The 19,424-nt window shown below is 39.3% G+C and overlaps 1 protein-coding gene across 4 annotated transcripts in view; it reads left to right on the forward strand.

Annotated features, from left to right (window-relative positions):
- The window catches only part of ZNF451 (zinc finger protein 451), a 39,055-nt gene extending 19,798 nt beyond the window's left edge, over nt 1-19,257 (forward strand). For 3 of the 4 annotated variants that reach the window (XM_055810475.1, XM_005238112.4, XM_055810476.1), the window contains exons 11-15: nt 525-659; nt 4,598-4,728; nt 5,675-5,861; nt 15,700-15,771; nt 18,106-19,257. In XM_055810475.1, coding sequence (XP_055666450.1) covers nt 525-659; nt 4,598-4,728; nt 5,675-5,861; nt 15,700-15,771; nt 18,106-18,158 — 578 coding nt within the window. In that variant the 3' untranslated portion in view covers nt 18,159-19,257. The remainder of the gene's footprint in view (nt 1-524; nt 660-4,597; nt 4,729-5,674; nt 5,862-15,699; nt 15,772-18,105) is intronic. The other variant, XM_055810477.1, reaches the window with a different exon arrangement.
- Nucleotides 19,258-19,424: the final 167 nt, after the last annotated feature.

Genomic DNA, 19,424 nt, shown 5'->3' on the forward strand with positions numbered 1-19,424 from the left:
TTTTGAAGTTCATGTCACTTCTAAGCATGCTGAAGGTGTACTTTGTGTTTAAAAATTGGAAGTGTTTTTAATTAGTGTCATAACGCTTTTGATTAGAAGGTTGATGTGTGTTAGATATGTGCATAAAAACACACAAAATGTTTAGAGATATACTTTTTGCTGTATAAGGAATTCAATGTCACAGAGACTTGCCATAGTAGGGGGCGCATAGCTGATTATTAAATGGACTATTAAAATGTCTCAGTGTAGGGCAACAGCTTTCTGTGCCTACCACAAAACTGTCTAGCTCTACATCATCGCATAGGTAGGTTCTACTTTTGTTTGTCAGATTTGTGCATTACTAAATACAGCTTCAGTTGACTTTTTTAAAACAATGCAGTCACTAAATATGATCATGTTTTGTAACTTCTCGCTTGTAGAGCAATAGAATAAGTTAATTTTCAAAAGCATATCTTATTTTGATGTATGTTGGTTGACCACAAAGCCAGGTGAGCTTTAAGCATGTTCTTTTTATCCCATTGAAGATGGTGAACTTCCTGATCTTGACTACCTGAGTACCATGACTCACATTGTGTTGGTGGATCTGGACAACTGGGGAAGCTTATTCTCACAGCTGCCAGCTAACCTGAACCAAGGGACATTTATCTGGGGCTTTCAAGGTAAAAAGTCGTTGAAGGAAATATGAAGAGAAGACTAACAAGTCTACAAAATACTTGAGCAGAGATTCTTTGAATCTGAGAGGATGAACAGGAACCAAGCAGCCACTAGGGCTGCTTAAGTCACAGTGTCACAGGCACCATGTAACAGGAATGTTCTTGACTTTTCTAACTCAGTCTTAGCCTGCTCTGCTTTTACTCTTCCCTGTAGAATATTGTTCTAGAATTGCTGAATCGTTTAGGAGTCTTCCTGGCTTTCCTGCTGAACTTACTTGAGCTGTATCATACTAGGTTTTCATAATTATCAGGACAGCCATAGTACTCTCTGATTAATTTCTTTCTAACTCCCCCAAGTCCTTGTCATTGTGTTATTTTTCTTTTTCATTCCAAAAAGCATGATTTTATGTTCTTATACTTGAATTTTGTTCTGTCTTTGGCTTACTTCTTAAGGATGTCGATGGTCATCCTGTACATCAATAGGTGTATCTCACATCTGGAAGATACCATTAGTGGTACAAGGTGATTAATGAAATTCACATTGTTGTGGGTTTGTAAGAAAACTTTTTGTGAAGTCTGCCAATAGCATCCCTTTAACTTGATCTTTTTCTTACCTGACTGTTTCTGTAACCAACTTTTTGTCCACCTTGTGCTTTTTCTACTGGTTTTCTCTGTATCTGCCTTTATAATATTTATTGCCTGTGGGATGCTGAATACTTTAATAAAGTCTAGACAAGGGATAGTAGGAATTGTCAGGTGTGTCTCACAGTTGGCAAACACAATTGCACTGCAATTCTTTACTTAATATTCTTGGATTATCTCTTCCTTGGAAAGATAATCAAGAGCATCCTGAAAGCTGAGAGTTTTCATGCCGCTAAGGTTGGGTGGAAAGGCCTATTGATGCCTGAATCACTTTTTTTTTTTTTCTCTCTCTTAGAAATAGGTGTTCCAGTTAGCTGATGAAAGCAGAGCAAGTATGTCTGTTAATGTAAAGTGTAAGGTCTTCAGTCAGGTGTGATTTTGGACCTGTAGTCTAATGTCTGATTGTTAGGAGTTCTGGAGATGAATGCTCTGTTCTTCTCTGTTAAAGCAGGTTATGCTCCTGAGTTTTGTGTTCTGCTCAGATATTACTTTTGTATCACTACCTGTATTGTCATGCCCTAGCCTTTGGCTAGTCTGTACAGTTGACAGTATTCTTGCTCACATAATGTGCACAAAGCCACAGAAAAATGCTGATTTTTGAGGGTTTGGATTATACCTAATCATCCTGGATTTCCATTTCATCCTTGCTGCCTGGCTATTCTGTATATTCTCTTTTCTATATGGCTGAACACTTTGTTGTTTGTTCTTACAACCCTCTGTAAGGCTTTGCCCATCTTGACTTCTGGTCAAATGTCACTTCACTTCTGCACTCCTTGGCTTCTAAGGCTATTGTGATTTGGGGTTTGGTTGTGGTTTTTAATTGCTGAAGGTTTGTTGTTTACTTCTACAGTTATTCAATCCACTTGGCCTGGCCTTGGAAAAATGTTATTTTTTCTTTTTGTACAGGTACAAATAAGAAACTAGTAGGAATCTGACATGAAGAACTGTCAGGCCTATTGATGTCAAAAACTACTCTGGGTTTTATAAAGAATTATTTAGTAAGGAACAGCTTTTTCACAGTTATACATGACTTTCCCACTTGAATCAGACACTTGCTTTCAGTCATGCTTTGTTATTTTGTTTAATTTACTCAAAATTGGTTTGTCATTAATTGACCAAAGCTTGTTTGTTATGACAGGGTCTTCTGTGCTGTTACTGTTTTCCAAGGTTAAAATGCCCTGTTCTGATTCAGTAAGAAAAAATTTATTTAACCCAAGAAATGTTTGAACTGTATTGTTGTTCAGAAGTTTCTCTTCTCTGACCTATCTAAGAAAGAGAAGTAATCCATGCTACAGTCTTAGTGTTATTAGTCTATTATTAGGAACCTCTCTTAATACTATAATCTTACCCAAAGGTACCTCTGTGCTAGTTAAGACACTGTGCCCAGGGGTGTTTCAAACACAGGCACCTGCTGGCACAGCACAGCCTGCGTCAGTGCCGCTCAATTTCTTGCTTCCCAAAACGGGTTGCTGTATGCAGGGTGCCTCACGGGAATGGCCCTTGGAGCACTTGAACTCAAAAAAGCACACTGAAGAGTTAATGGTGATTAAAATGTGCCATATTCATATCAGAGAAAACTTTGGCAGTTTGTTAGCATCAGCTATATTGTTACAGAGCCTGGGTGCACTAAGGCTCCCAGGCATGTCTGGATTTATTGTTGTAGGTGTCCTCTTGTAATAATGGTTTACAGAGTTATTTGATGTATGCTATTTTTGTTTTAGTCTGTGAAAATATAGCGATATCCTTGTCTCTTCTGATTTTTTTCCTGCCTTTCCCAAACAACACTTCTGAATATTTTTATTACTTTTGTATTATACTTTTGTGTTATTTCTGTTGTTAATGTAGCCTTAGCTTTGCTTTGAGTTTGCATGGTATTGCACAGGCTTTGTATTGTTCCTGTTTTCAGACAAGTTGTCCTTAACCCATTTGTAGCCTGTCATTGTTTTCAGCTGTTCTGGTCAAATGCTTATGTTGTACATTTATGCAGCCAGAAGCCGGGTTTGGTGATTACAAGTCTTTCCCAAATAGCAGCGACCAAAGGCTGTCACAACAGATGAGAATGACTTGCAAAACCAGTTTTTCTCATGGACAGATACCCCTCAGTTGTTTCTATGTAGACTGTTATTAAATCTTTGAGCTTTGAGATCATTTTTGATACCTTCATATAGCCATTAGGCTGAAAAGGGGGGAAAAAAAACCCGCAAACCAACACCAAAACAAAAAAACCTAGGAGAAATCTACTGAAGATTGCTTCTACTTCTTTGTCAGACTGGGGGTGGGCAGGTTAGAATACACAATCCTCTGCAGCCTGTTTACTTGAGCCTTAGTTTCAAATGTCCTCAGGTGCAGTCAGTGACTGCTTTCACCTTCCATTCAAAATCCTTTCTTACATTCAACCACTCTTATCATTTAACAGATGAAGCAACATTGTTTCCTCCCTATTGCAGACCCATTATTTTTTAGCAAATGGGAATGTTATGAAATTCTTATTCAGTCACTTCAAATTGTCCTTCCATTTGTTTGCCTTTTTATGTTGCCATAGCAACTGCAAGCTCCTCTGGTTTTCCTTCTTCTTGAGACTGGCTGCTTCTTTGCTTTCCCTTGAAACCTGTTTCAGCCTAGTATTTTTATCTGTAGCAGGCCCGTTACTCATCTTGTCCCTATTATCCAACCATTTTCTCAGCCAGTAACTACATGGTTTTGGATACTGTGGAGAAAATTCCTGCGCTCCCTCCTCCAGTTGTAGCCTCATTTTGCTTATCCTTGACTGCATCCAGTTGTTTGTCAGGACTCTAGTATTTGTTTCAGCTGTTGGTCTAGTTCTTGGATCCTCTTTTTAAAGAAGTCTGACATGTGATGTGTCAGGCAGTTACAGAGTCTGTTGGAAATAATCATGGGCTTTACGTTAGTACAGGATTCCGTAAGAGAAGTGTTTGTTGTACTGTGTTCCCAAAGCTCCTCTGCTTCTGCATGTTAACCATAGCTGTGCTTAAAACTGGAAAACAATACATCATATTTAAATGCACAGGATACATAGAAGGCAAGTTTTTCAGGTTTAGAAGAAAAAGTCATATAAAATTAAAGGAAAAGCTTTGTGTAGGATCAGGCTAGCTACTTTCTCCTTGTTTTGCTTTCTAACCCAAGAACAAGGGCTCTTTTGGGATTTTGGTTATTTTCGTTTTCACACTGGTCAAAATAAATTCTGTCCTTAAAGCCAAATTTATCTTTGCTTTTACCTTCTTGCATTCTTAATTTATGGTGGCTTTTGTTTTTTTTTTTTCCTCCCCCCTTTTACTGTTTAGGAGGGTACAGCAACTGGAAACCTCCAGTGCAGTGCAAAATTTACAATTATCTGAAGAGGATTGGATGTTTCTTTCTTCATCCACGTTGCGGTACCAGAAGAGAAGCAGCAGACTTTGCTCTCTGTATTCATGTAAGTTAGTGTGTGCTTTCTTTATTGTTCGTTTCTGTACCCAGGGAAGAGTAGCAGATGGTATCTGCTATTGATGTTAAGTACTAATTACAGATAAGACTCTTGGATTCTCTTCACTTGACTTTTACGTTCACTAAAAAGAATTATAAACCTGTTGCTGAATTGAGTGAAGACAGGCAGTTGAGAAAGGATTTACGTGTTTTCCTTTCCTTCATTCTGTAGGAATAAAAAAGCCCAAATAGGACATCAGTGTGTTGAGGGAGGGAAGAGGGCTAGTTAGGGACTGAAGAATAAAATCTCTGAATTCTTACTGTTCCTATTTCAGAGAGAAATGTAACTCCTGCCTCTCGCTTCAAGGAGCCCAAATCTAGAGGCATCTTTAAGATGGAGTTGGATGGCTGCTAGTTTCAGAGACCCTGCTGGGCCGACAGCAGTGCCTCTGTTCAGTAGACTTAGGGCTTTGGGTGGGTTGGGAGAGGTACAGGTGAAGGACAGCAATCTGGGATGCCATGAGGACTCATGTTCTTAATATAGTGCTTTATCAGTTAAATAATAATACTTGAGAATCTTACTGTCTGATATAAACGTGTTTTACAGCAGTATTTGTATGTTACATTACTTTTTTTTTTTTATGGTTGTTAAAATGCTCTGGACAGGTGAACTGGTTTATGGAAGCGGTTCTGAAATGCTGCTTTTTAGGAATTTGCTCCATACTCAATCTGTTCTGTTCTGGTAGCCATTTCCTGTATCTATGGTGATAAGTATAGAATGCAGTGTCAAACTGTTGAAATGTTTCACAGTGGTATAATGTGCATTGGACCATAAAAGTGGAGGTAAGTTGCTGTAGAAGGCTTTCCTGTGAAGACCTATCTTACAAAAAGCTAGCCAAACCCCCCAAGATTAAAACATGATCTCAGTTCAACACTCTGCATTTGTTTCTGTATAGGCTGGTCGTCTGGATGAACACCTGCCCAAGCAAATTCCTTTCACTGTACTTTCTGGAGACAAAAGCTTCCTGGAACTGGAAACTCAATTTAAACTGACTCAGCGATCAGCTCGCATCCTAAATCCTCACCACATTGAGGGAGACATGATGTGTGCCTTGCTAAACAGCATTTCAGACACCGCCAAAGGTAGAAAGTAAACACATTAAACACAATCTTTCCAGTAAACTGATAGTTCTTTCCAATAAAAGGATTGAACACTGACGCGTAACACAAGCTGTTGTTTGATGCTTCTTGTATTGTACTGGTGTTTCAATGAAATATAGATCAGAAGATCAATTTGCTGGGGGCAGGCTTTGAAATCAGATTTAGACATTTTTACTCAACATAACAAACTGTTCTCCCTGTATTCTTTATTATAGCAGGAGACAAATTGTTGCAGTCTGAAAATTCCTTTCTAGTTATAGAGAAGCTGTTCAGAGCACTCTCGTGTGCACATTTCTCAATTTGTACTCAAACCTGCTTGGCTTCATTTGTTCTGGGTCTGAAACAAACGTGACCTTGCTAAAGCATCATTACTTCTCAGAGTTTCTCTGCCAATTTTAACTCTGATTGTCCTCCTGGCTACTTCCAGTCACTTGATAAGTGTCTTCACTAGCACATGGCTCATACATCCGTTTAGAGGGAAAATATTGATGAAAGCTTTTAAGTTTTTTCTGGAATTCCATGTTCTAATTAATGGCGTGCTAAAATGATCACATTGTTTTTGTATTGTTACTGAAAAATCGGAGACAAACTCTAATACTTGTTTTTTGAGTTTTAGAGAGTAGGCGTTCTTTATTTTTGGCACTGGGTGTACGGGAGAGAAGTTCCATTTAATGTGCATGCTGACTTAGTTCTTTGTTTGTCTTTATATGGCTGATTTATACATACTTATGGCACTTCTGAGAAACCATTAGGGTATTCGTTACAGTTCCAAGAGTGCTTACCATATCTACACGCTTGCTACACGTGTGGTCTAATAAGTCGGGGGTCCTCTGGTGGTCATTTGGGACATCTTCATTCTCTTCTTCATTTTCCTCCTCTTCATCTTCTTGTCCTTTTTGTGACCTCTTCTCCTGGCCCTGTTTCAGCACTCTTGGCTCATGTCCTGGTTTTGGATCGGTCTTACCTACTGGTAGCTAAACTACACAATGCAGCGTTGTACAGCTCAGCAATGTCATGGTTATGTTTGTCGCAACGCTTCCAGCTAAGCACACTGGTAAAATTCTTCTGGTACCAGTATAGAATAATCAAGAGGTCTGAGCCTGCTCATTGTCGTGCAGAGGATACCATGCAAAGGAGCTAAGCTGAGATTTAGTACTTCACAGTATTTTAAAGTATCTTGAAGTAAAGTTTTCCTGGAAGACCTGTAGACACACTATTGCTTTTCCTGGCTTCTTGTTGTGGTTTTGGGGGCTTGCAAGTTGATTGCATATTATAAAAAGTTGTCTCTGAATTAGCCCTACGCTGTTCTTAAAAAAATATACTGCTAGTCTTGGTGTAGGTGCATGAGAGCTATCACATGGTGCTGCTGTTCTACCAGGAAGATTAAAGAGGAGTGCTAGCACTGAATGGTGAATTGACATTGATTGATTAAAGGGGAAAAGGAAAGATAGGCTAACTAAATGGTTTCCTGAGAAAAATTATCTGTGGTGAGCTGGAATTGATTTATGTGCTTCTGATACAGAAAAGGTGCTTATAGAGTTTTCTGGCCACCCCAGGCATTCGCTGGTCTAGATTTTGCAGCTGGATTATGGAGATGTGATTCCCAGCTAGAAGCAACCACACCAGTAAAATTTCTTGGCGTAGTTAATTACAGAACTGTCATTTTCACTAGTACGGTTCATTTTGCTCAAGGGGGAAGATGACTTTTCTCCAGGTATCTATAAAGCTACACACTGAATCACTGCATTCCCATGATGAATGTTTTCTTTGTAGACCATATTGGAATTCTTGGATTGATAGATCTCCTCTAATGTGATCATAGCTATAACTATATATTAATGTGGGAGGCTGGTTTTGCTTTGGGAGCTTTGCGTAATTTTGGGAGGAAGAGTTGGAAGAGAGCTGTAACTTGCAAGCAGTCAATTTAAGTCAACTTAGCTGTAGGGTCTTCCTTTCTTGTAGAGTTTGTACAACTTTCCTTGCTTCTCACTGTCTTCTATCATTAATGACTGTTTTGCTGTGCAAGGCTACTCTAGCTCCCCGCCTGGGTAGTTTTACTAGTATAGCTTTATCCACCAGATCATACTGGCTCAGAGGTGATGACTTTCATCTAACCATTTTTTGTGTATAAATTTTACTCCATATTTTTTTTATATTGGTCTTGCTTTCAGAAGTTTCCTAATCTAACCCTTCTTTTAATGTCCTTTACTACATAAATGTTTAATTTACTATTATGGTCATGTGAACTACTGAGAGGCCCCAAACCTTAACTTGCTGGCAGGCTGATCATTGCACATCCCACTTAAGTTACGCATGTGGTTGTTATAAAAAAATTAAATACTTTGAGCAGGAAAGTGATGGAATTGCACATGAGCCCTCTGGTTGTTGCCATTCCCTGGCAAACTTGTAAGGAACAGAATGGACTTGAGGCATCTTTGTTGTCCCCTTCTCCAGTCAGTGTCAGCAGGGACGGACCCAGACAGTGAGAGCTGCCTTTGTCTCCCATTTCTGTATTAAAACAGGACATTAGCAAATCCAGTTCTGATAATAGGTGGTGGGATTGTGTTGTTACCAAGAGCGTATAAAGTTTTCCTTAAAAAGGTAAGCCACTACATAATACACACTTCACTGTGTGGCTCAGCAGCATCAGCAAGCATTTGCAAGTCTTAGTGTGGCAAGACCAGTATCAGAAAGCTGAGGTGGAAAGTTGTGTAGTGTATCATAGGCTGGTATAACCTGTTGTCCTGTTACAGAAATGCAGCTGAATATAAGGAAATATAAACAAGAATTGCTTGCTTTGTGACTTTCTCAAGCCTATGGCTATTATTCTGGACAGAGAAATAAGTGAGAAACAGTTACAAAAGAATTGTGTTGAAAAACATAGTTGTTGGTATTGGATGAGCTGCGAAATGGAAAAGCTATTTCCCTGAATCACCTTCTCAGAGCTATCATTAACTTGTGAGCAGCTGGATTGTGGCAATCCTTGGGAACCATTTTACCGTGTCAGCAGAACTGCTGTGGGAACTGTGGTGTGTGCATTTTAAAATAAAAAGTTCCTGCGTATGTTACAATAGGATTTCAACTGTATGCTACCTTAGACCATTGGCTGTAGTGGATGCATGAATTCCATCTGAGGTGTGAAGAGAGTGGGCAAGACATTTATTCTTATTTGCCGTCTGCTACAGCTAAGCCTGAGTTCATAAATACAGAAGTTGTTTGTTTTTTTTTCTTTTATGCTGAAGGCACAAACGGATTGTGCATATTACTTAAGTGTTTTGAGAAGGGCAGAAGTTTTCAATGTCTCCCTCTGTAATTTCTTTGCAAACAAAAGTTTGTAGCATGCAGAAAAACACCATTTTTTCCTTGTCTGTGTCTTGACACTTCATATCTAGTTGTGACAGTATGGTTACAGCCTGTGCCTTTAACGAGTGCTGGGCAAAGTTGAGGGCAAAGCTGACGATAGGTTAGAGGTCGTCATAATACCCATCCTGACACTGACAGAAATCCTGCAGCTTTTTGGTTGTCAAAAGTGATTTTTGTGTAAATTGATGGGTTTAGCTTAACTGTATTTCTCACAGTCATATTCAAGCGAGATCCTTTATTGACTGAGCTAAGTAAAACAGACTTCTTTTAATAATAGGAGGTCCAATTTTTTTTTGAGTGTTTCTTCTTTCTTTTGAAGAGCCAGGTATAGTGTTGTACTATGTACAAATAACCACTGCACCTCTTGCACTGACACACAAGGTTTTTTTTCCACTATGCTCAAGTGGAGTGGTCAGCCTGCATCTGCAATTCACTAGTATTGCCTGAAGTGTTTAAATACTACTGAATGCAGCTTTTATGAGAGTTTATATTTGGAAAAGCAGGATTTCAGTTCATTTTGATGAATGCTGTTAAGCTTCCTAGCTCCTACTATCCCAAAAATCTTTTGGTTTACACAGAGCCAACAAAAGAATTTAAGAAGAGTTAAGAATTAATTTACAGAAGACATTGAGAATAATCGCTCGCTTTCTCAGTAGTAAAATTTTTGTAGGTGTTCAGGTCCAATATAAATACCACATTTGACCCCAGTCTCTGCTTTTTCTGAACGTTAACACAGACTGCAAATGACTAAAGACGCTCACAGCCTCCAACCCCCACTGTCCAAAGAGACTGAACGTGAAGAGCATGAGCATCTGCAGTGTGATGCGCTGTGAATGAATGATAGTTACTCTAGTAAGAATCTATTCCTTTGTTTATGCTTTTGCTACAGTGGCCACAACCTGTTGCAGTAGGGAGTGTTAAGAAATTCACCTTTCAGTTGTAACCCTGTATTTAGCTACAACAGGAAGTTACTGTTGGCTTTGGTGTGTCAGTGACATCTGTTGTGTGCATCTTTGAACGTATGTATGTGCCCTAGGGAGAAAGCAACGTACTGAGACTTAATGAGTCTGAACAAGAATTGTAGCCAAGTGCATGAACTAGGAAGACCTCACCATTCAGATAATGCAAAAAAAAAATTTTTTTTAGAAAATCAAGGTTTAATTTAATATGGTTGTGAATTTGAGAGATAACTAACATGAAAGTTAAGTGAAAATATCAGTGACCATCACAGTGTTGGCCAGAGTTTCCAAAAAAAAAAAAAAATGCAGTTGGAGAAGGGCGAGGGATTTAGAGCTTTAATTTCAGACATGCTACACTTGTATGGATGAATGAGCATTTATAGGGAGAGATGTATAGAGTGAAGCTTTAGTTTTCATGGAGGAAGTCTAGTGTGTTTGTGAACCCTCAGCAGGAAGTAGCTCTCCTTCCTCTTACAGATGATGAAGAAACAGAGATTAGAGCAGGAAGTACTGGGGACGAGTCGTGCAGAAGATCCTCCGAGGGACATGCTGAAGAATGAGTAAAGGAAGGATTCTGGAAGCCAGGGAGCAGTGTTTCAAAGGCAGCATGCTCACACACACTGAACATGATTGCTTATGTAGGGCTGAGGTACTGATCTGAAGTTTTTGACTAAGTAGTTACTAGGAGTCTGAATGAGGTAACTAATGGTGTCCTTAAGGTGAAGTAGCCCTAAAACTTCAGACATCAACTGTAAAAGGGAAAAGGTCACTGGTTGGAGAGACTGCAAGTTAAGTGTGATATTAATGCACTGTACATTGGGATGGGAAAGAGGCAGATGAGATTGGGAGAAGGAGCATTGTAGGAGAGAGGAGTGAAGGTAGGGTGTGAGACTGCACACTGAAGTAGTTAGGAGGTGCGTTAAGAAGTTGTGTGGCAAGGGAGGAGGTCTAAGGTGGAGAAAGGGAAACTGAGTTTCTGGTGAGGCAGAGGAACTGGTAGATCTGATGGAAATTAGGGGGATGGTGGTAACCAGGGAGGTTGCAAGAGAAGATGATCAGATACAGGGAGGGGATCATGCTGAGCCATGTGTGCAGCTAATGCAAATACAAGCCGTGGTGCTTTGATATCAGGACAGTGGGTGGCGCTTGCATTCTGTGAGTTTACCACTCTCTTCCCAGAATAGGTTTCTATGAGACACTCATGAATTGTCAAAAAATCACTGTTTGCTCCCATCTATAGGGTTAATTTTTCTGATCTGAGCTCTGTATTTATCCAGAATTTACTTTCCTGGTTATTTTTGTTCTTCCAGCAGGAATTTGGCAATATGTGAAGACAACAGTGTAGCAGTAGGATTTCTTTGAGAGAATAGGTACAGTCAGAGTTTTAGCTCTTTGCTTATTTAACAAAATGTACTAGAGAAGAGGCTATATCTTGATCTCTTGGCTGAGAAGCCAGGCAATTGCTTTTCCTCTGACCCTGGAGGAGCTGGGAGCTACAGAATATGCTAAGCATTTTAACAAGAGAAACAGGACATGCCTGTTTTCTTCAAATTAAACATTCCTATTTACTCTTTGTGATCAGAAGATGCCAGCAGTACCAGGAGTATATGCTGATGAAACATGGGCTGGATGGGAAAACGGAGGTGGATTGAAAATTGGCTGAATGGCCGGACCTGGAATATGGTGATCAGTGGTATGAAGTCCAGTTGGAGGCCAGTAACCAGCTGCGTACCCCAGGGGTCAATACCGGATCTGGTCCTGTTTAATGTCTTCATTAATGACTTCCATGGTGGTGGGGTAGAGTGTACCCTCAGCAGCTTTGCTGATGACAAAAATTGGGAGTGGCACCTGATACATCAGAAGGTTGTGCTGCCACCCAGAGAAACCTTGACAGGGCAGAAATGGGCTGACAGGAACCTGGTGAAGTTCAACAAGAAGTGCCAAGTCCTGCACCTGGAGGGTGTGACCCAGGGATCAGCCAGCTGGAAAACAGCTTTGTGGAAGAGGACCTAGGTGTCCTGGTGGACACCAAGGTGATGGCAAGCCAGTAGTGTGCCCTCATGGCTAAGGTGGCCAACCTTATGGTTGGCCTGTTAGTTTGAGGGGTCTGCATACAACCCTGGGCTGCGTGAGGAGGACTGTTGCCAGCAGTTTGAGGGAAGTGGTCCTTTCCCTCTTCTTAGCACTGGTAAGGCCCTAACTGTCAAGTTCTGAGCTCCCCAGTACACTGTCTTTTTGGTAATACTCAAAAACCATCTGGACATGGTCCTGGGCAGCCTTCTGTAGGTGATCCTGCTGGAGCAGGGGGGCTGGATGGGGTGAACTCCAGAGGTCCCTTCCATCCTCAGCCATTCTGTGATATTTGCATGGAGTATATTCTTAACTGGAGTCCAAGATCTCTGAGAGCAGGGTTCAGTCCCAGGGTACAGGTGCACTGTGAGCAATGTTAGATCAAGCACAATGATCTGTCTGGTGTGGAAAAGTAGCCTGGTGTCTTCTGACTTGAAAATGTACCTGTTCACTCAGGTGGCCTTTCCTTCTCTTTGGTTGACAAGTGACGAGTTCCACAATAATACTTCTTGCTGTCTAGCCCCTAAAGGAAGCTGAATTCCTGCCCCCCACCCCCTTATTGTTGGAGCATTTCTACCTAGGATTTCTGCCTGCAGACAGCTTTTCTTTCCTTTTGATTGTTACAGTCTTATTCCCAATTCCCATAGAAATGTATTGGGACATCTTAAAATTCTCATCTTTGCTGCCTTTGTGCCTTTAGTCTTTGCTCTGTGTAGGTTTGGGGAGGATGGGGGCAGGGAGAATACTGAGGACAAGCATAACTTTTTTTGGTTTGTTTTCTTTTTTTTACTTTTGGGTAAGGAAAGTCTCAGTATAATTTGAGATACTGACAAGCCTTTGCATGAAAAGCTCCTAAATAACATTTGGCTCTTTGTTAGGTTCTTAATAAGTTAACTTTCACCAACTCAAAAGATTTTGGAGAATCCAGCAACTGCCTTCATGGGAAGCTGTATGTGTGTTAATACAGTTAGGTAGAGGGGAGAGGAGTCTGGCAAATAATGACCAGTGAAAGCAGAGCATAGCTCATGAGACTTTCAACATACTGCATAACAACATTTGACTCGGAGCTGACTTTTTTCCCCTCAAACTGACAGAAGATCATCAGTACTCATTGTTTTCAAGTTTCATAGTTTCTGGTAGTGGAATTGTGTTATCTTTAACTATGTTTTAAGCAAACCTGTTCTCTGTGATGTTGTAACCATCAAGTAGTAGTTAGGTATTGCATATCAGGTGTAGTGATAAATCATGGGACAGGCAGCTTGTTTTAAAAGTGTTTGGATGTTTTGCATGCCAGTTTGCATGTACCTCTGTTCCAATATGAATGTGTACCCTGTGTTATTATAGTGGTGTAATTAAGGTGGTATGACTAGCAAAACATTTTGGCAAGATGAGGCCTGCATTAATACCTAAGATGAATCCTAAACTTCCTTAATGGAATTACTATTTTAGTTTATCAATCCTGTTTTAGCATTCATAACTGTCCTAATTGACAGTAAAGTCAACTGTATTCTGAAAAGTGATTGTCAAGTTAGCCTTTTGCCTGGGTCAGGGAAGCCAGGAGCGAGCAGGAAAGCGCTGTCCTCCACCAGCGTGTCTGTGGGTTGCCATCACGGCTGCTTCTATGGTGCATGCTAACTCGCTGTGTAGCTGGTTCCAGGACAGTTGACTTCTACAGATCCTATCTGAAAGACTCGTGGATTTTTTGACTGCTCTGCTATTTAATGATCTAGGCAAGATGCCAATCAGAAGGATATTGCCTTGGCCATTTGCCAGCATCTTCCGTCAGGTCGCCTAAAAAACCTGCATTGACTTTCATGAAAGTGCTCTTAATGCAATTTTATTGAAAATGGTAGTAAACCAGAGACCCCTTTGTACTATTCTAACCTACTGTTCACAAGAACTCAGTTCTTCTATTTTATGTATGCCAAAAAGAGTTAGGGAGTGATTGCTTCAACTGCTATAAAACTTTAGAGCAGGCTGAGATGTCTTCCGAGCTGGAAGATTAAAAAGCTGGTTACTAAGGCAGAATCCACTTGTGCAAAACCTCTTCTTTGTACTTTTTCCTCCCTTTCATGAGTGATTGTAATGACATTTTTGGGGAGGTTGCATGGATCTTTTTCTTTGGCTTTCTTTGCTTTGGAAGAAGATGTTGGAAGTAGTATCTCTTCTGCCCCAAGATAGCAGGCAGCTCCAAAAAGGATTACCAGTCTGCCAAGTGACTGGAGAAAGACCATTTTAACTGAAGTGTATATCCAGCTATTTCTGGGATCTTTGTGGGCTCCTGATCTCTGTTTGATACTAGCTGTTGAAGTTTGTCTTCCTGGAATTGGGAAAGTCAGCAACATTGCTGCTTAAACAAGGTATACGTGTCAGAGGTTTGAAAAGAAGCTTTAGAAAGTGTATTAGAAAGTGTTTAGAAAAGTGTTTAGAAAGTGAATACCTAACTTGGGTCATTTAGAATGCCAGAAGTCACACACTCAGTAAATTAATGTCTGTATTGGAAAGTTCTTGGCCAGTAAACATATTCAGAAGTATGTTGGTGTGAGGACTGTAAGGAAAGTGCTTATGTTGATATGACTGTAGGAGACCTAGTTGATTGTGAATACTGTGAGACCTTGTTACAGAGACCATCTCCCAGAATAGTAATAGCCTGTAGCAAGAGAATGAATACAGTGTGACTCATGGACTTGCTTATTTTTTTAACCTGTAGTTTACTGAGACTCTTGTTTAAAGCAAATGAAGGAAAAAAAACCACCTTAGGTACACCAGTCCTGCTAGGCACTTCAAAACAGAGCTGTCATTCTGGAAACCAGCCTCATGAAGAGCATTTTTTAGACAAGGAAAGGGGATAGAGTTTTAGCTGGGCTTGACTATGATGAGTTAGCAGATGGAACTCAGTGTATCAACTATTTTATCTTTTTTTTTTCCTGAGAGACTTGAACATCTGCTGAATTGCACTGCTTAGTTGAGTTACAGCACTCCATTGTTCAAAGAGTATTTAGGCAACAAAATACAGCTAAGATCATGTGTAGGCAGACACGTGCTACAGCACTTCTTCCCATAATTAAATCCTTGATATATTTTGTAGAAAGTAAATAATGTCTTTTTATAACTATTACAAAAAAACAAATGCAGTAAACACTAACAGTAGCTTCTGCACCTATTATTTCTCGTTACCGCTTTAAAATAATTGAAGCAGTCTGCCTCTAGATGTTGGGGAGAAAGGCAGGAAGGTAGCTGAAAAGCAACTGTCTTTTGAGTTACTGTCTTAAACTTCCACTGTAATGTATTTTTATCTTGATTTTCAGATCATAACAATTGTATTTCTTCAAATTCAGCCTACAATGTTGTTAAAGTAAGAAATGCAAGTGTGGATTGTGAGCTTCTATTAAAAGCAATGTGTAATTTGTTCCAATTTTGCATGTAAGGTTCAGATAGCGAAGAGGATGAAGATACACTAACAGCGAAGAGGAGCTTAGAAGAAATGAACAAACGGGAAGGTCTGCTAATTTTTTCTTTTCTGTGTTGAGGAGTGCTATTAATCATTGAAGATACAGAAACTAAACTTACTATCAGTTTTACAGCAGGTGACATGTTACAAATACTCTAAAATATGCTGGGCAATCTTGAGTAGTGAAGAACACTGTGAGTTATAAATAAAAGATAAATTTCTTAAACTGAAAAGTATGCCAGCGGCCAAAATCTATTTTATTGGTGCACCACCACAGGGTACTGTGCAATTAAAAGACTTGACTGAGCTCACTTTGTACAAGTTTAGTATGACTGTTGACTCGGAGTAGAACTACTGACTAAATAGTTGAACTTCTGAATAAATAGTTCAAAATAGATACTGGATCTCAACAAAGCACTCTGGTCTCCTAAAAGAGCTGCAGATGTAGGCATGTTTGAATCAGCAGTACAGTCTGCTCGCATTGTATCTTACCTCATTTGAAATTGTTTTCATCCTTTTGCTGCTGTGCTTAGTGGTGGCATTCATCCAATGTAGTTGTTAAATTATTTTCAAAGTGCACTGTAGTCCATCACCAAAAGTTATTATTTAAAGGCTTAGCTCTGCCCTTTCACCTGATGGAAATAAGGTGTGCTAAAAAAAAAAAGTCAAATGAATAATTTGTACAAGGTCAGTGATAAAACTGATAACTGAATCTTAAATTTCCAGAATTTATTCAGTTACAAATTTACCAACTGTTACTAAATATTGTTACTAAATGTCCAACATATTCAGCTACAGTACTGAAAATCTGCTGTGCTCAGGTCACCCTAGCACTGGATATTGCCATCAGGGATAGCAGTGGCATTTGCTGCATACAGGAGGTTCCAGTTCTGATGCTTCAGTGCTGAAGGCATCTGTCTGACCTTAGGAAGCAGCGTGGCTTCAGCTGTGTTCACTGGCTGCCTGTGTGGTTAATGGCAGTTCTGTCATGGGGTAAGAGAGTGAGAGGCAAAATCAGCTCCAGGAAGGGGTAAAAAGGAAAAACCCCTTCAGGAAGGGGTAAAAAGGAAAAAGCACTAGCAACTGCTGGAAGAGGAGAAGGCAAAAAGCAAGTGTAGGAGGCAGAAGAAGGTGCTTCAGCAGCTCCAGGGGAGCAGAGGACAATCCAGGTATCACTGTGGAGCTAACTGCATGCCATTAGTAACAGAGTCACAGTTTGGACCTTTTTCTTGATTCTTGCACGTGCTTACTGACCGATTGACAACAAATTTTAATGTAAGCCGTTGTCTGCAAATGGCTTTCTGCTTTATTTTGGTTTCAAAATTTCTTTTTTGTTTCTGTGACCATGTAATGTTTTCCTTTCAGAAACTAACATCTCTTTTACCAGTAGTACTGGATGTTATAGTAGAGTCCAGGTGAATGAATGTGGGCTGCTGACATGAGATAGAATTCATTGATACTATTTCTGTTCCAAATCTAGGTCTTACATAAAACAGGCCAACAATAATAAAAGTGTTAAAATGTTATATTAATATATATTAATTATTCTGTTCCCTTTGTCATAAGAACAGCTTTTTTTATAGGATGTCCTTGTGTCCTTCTAAAGCAGAAGGTTAATAATTCCAGGATGATAGTGTGTCTGAAAGCTGCTTTAATTTTTCCAACTATACTATTGGTATTAATATTTACTGTACAGATAAACCTTGTCTAACTTGTCATATTTAATTCACTAACACCAAACAATTAGTGCCCAAAACAACTTCAATGTAATGCAGAAACGGAGTTTCTTTCTGATTATTATGAAAAGTGTTTGAGAGGTTGTTAACAAGTCAGATACATGCAGTGCAGTCTTCCCCCCCGCCCCCCCCCCATCAAAAATGTTCCAGCCCTGAGCTAAACTATTCTTACTGTTGACATGACTTTTTCTCTACTTACATCTGACCTTCCTAGTAAGAGTAACAACAGTGGTGCCGACTTAGAATAAGGGAGTGTCTATTGATAAAGAACTAGAATGAAAGTACTGAGAACACTTGGCTTGTTTTGTGTGTCTGTCTCTTTTGTTTTAATACTTGGTGCATACATACGGGTTTTAATCTTGGTATTATTTTGACCAGTAAATATGTAGTTGTGTTATACTCTTAAACTAATCATTGGGCTGCCCCTAGTTAATACAGTGGAAGGTTGTAGAGGTTGTTCCTGTATTTTGAAGTGTTGAAAGGATGGCATATACTTTCATTCTGTTTCTCTACCATATTTTGCAGTCTACTGACATTGCCCACAGAAGTAATTTGTTGCTTTATGTAGTAATATTAATGTGGCTGTGTTTAGGACTAGTTATCAACCATAGTTTGAGATTATTTTTTTTATTTATTTATTTATACAGAGGAAGATGCAGATTTGGAAGAAGCTATCAAGAGAAGCCTTGAGGAAATGTAAATGAAGATTCTCCAGTACACTAACACCATGTCATCAGAGCTGCTCACAAAAATGGAAGCTTGTTCATCTATTTACAAAGGTTCAAAAATACCACTTTAAAAACACATCTGTATCTTGAATAGTTAGATTTATAATCTGATGTCCTGTCATGGTGATGAACAGCTGGAGTTTATAGATATCCGCTGCAATATACTGTGTATGATTAAAAATAAATTTTTAAGCTTTTGCATATTCTGTTTCTAATGGGTGATGACTAAGTCTCTCCATTCTAGCTGTATAAGTTACTGCCTAATTAGTAGGCTGGTCTTACTAGGTATTTGGGGGGAGGTTGTTGCTAATTTTTTTTTAATTGGTTCTTCTATTTAATTTTTTTTTGTTTTACAAAATGTCATTGTCTTTATTTACTTTTTCATGTGGTCCTTGCAACAGGTAAAAATAGTAAACTCCAATTATCTCAGATTTGCCTGGCTAATCTTGTTATAAAGAGAAGCTTAGATTCCAGGTTTATAAATTGAACATACAGCCTAACTCTTGCCTGTGGCCAGTCTCGCCTCATAGACCGTAGTTTTGTCTACGTTCTGCTTGTTAGAAATGTCAGAATCGGGACCACAGGCTGTATAGTTAGCTAACTTTATTTTTCTAAATGTATATGTTTTGTTCAGTAGTAGCAAGGTAGCACATTGGATTTGATGGTTTAAAGTTTGACGGGTTCAGTTCCTTTCCCTGATCTGAGGCTGGAACAACTTTTTAAGAGAACAGAAGCTAAATAAACTTTCTAGTTCCTGTTTGGAATAGATGTGAGAGAATTTAAGCTGTATTATTCCTATATACTATTGTCTTTGCTCCCTTCTGCTCATGAAGAGGTAGCTTTGGACAAATGAATGTAAATGTCTTAATTATTTTTGTACTGTCATTATTTTAAGGTGAACAACTATTTCTTTGTTTAAAATTATCTGTCACTTTTCTCTGTTCCTTAGTTTAAAAATACCTATGCAAACTGTCCAGCTTTACCAGCCTATTATACTTCAGTTAATGATTGCTCTCCATCAGTAAGAAATCTTAATATAATAAAATGCCAGCTTGGGGTTTTTATTGTTAATCATTAGCCTGTGAGTTTTGTTCGAACTGCTATAAATCTAAATCTGTTCAGATCTGGGTGTGTGGTTTACACTGCTTCTGGGGAAGCCCTGTTCTGGGAAGATTTTGAGTTGTCTTTAGCTACTGACTCAAGCTAAAAAGTTGCAGAATTTTTCTAATAAAGGTTGG

The sequence above is a fragment of the Falco peregrinus genome, chromosome 7 (genome assembly GCF_023634155.1).
Source record: "Falco peregrinus isolate bFalPer1 chromosome 7, bFalPer1.pri, whole genome shotgun sequence".
NCBI lineage: Eukaryota > Metazoa > Chordata > Aves > Falconiformes > Falconidae > Falco > Falco peregrinus.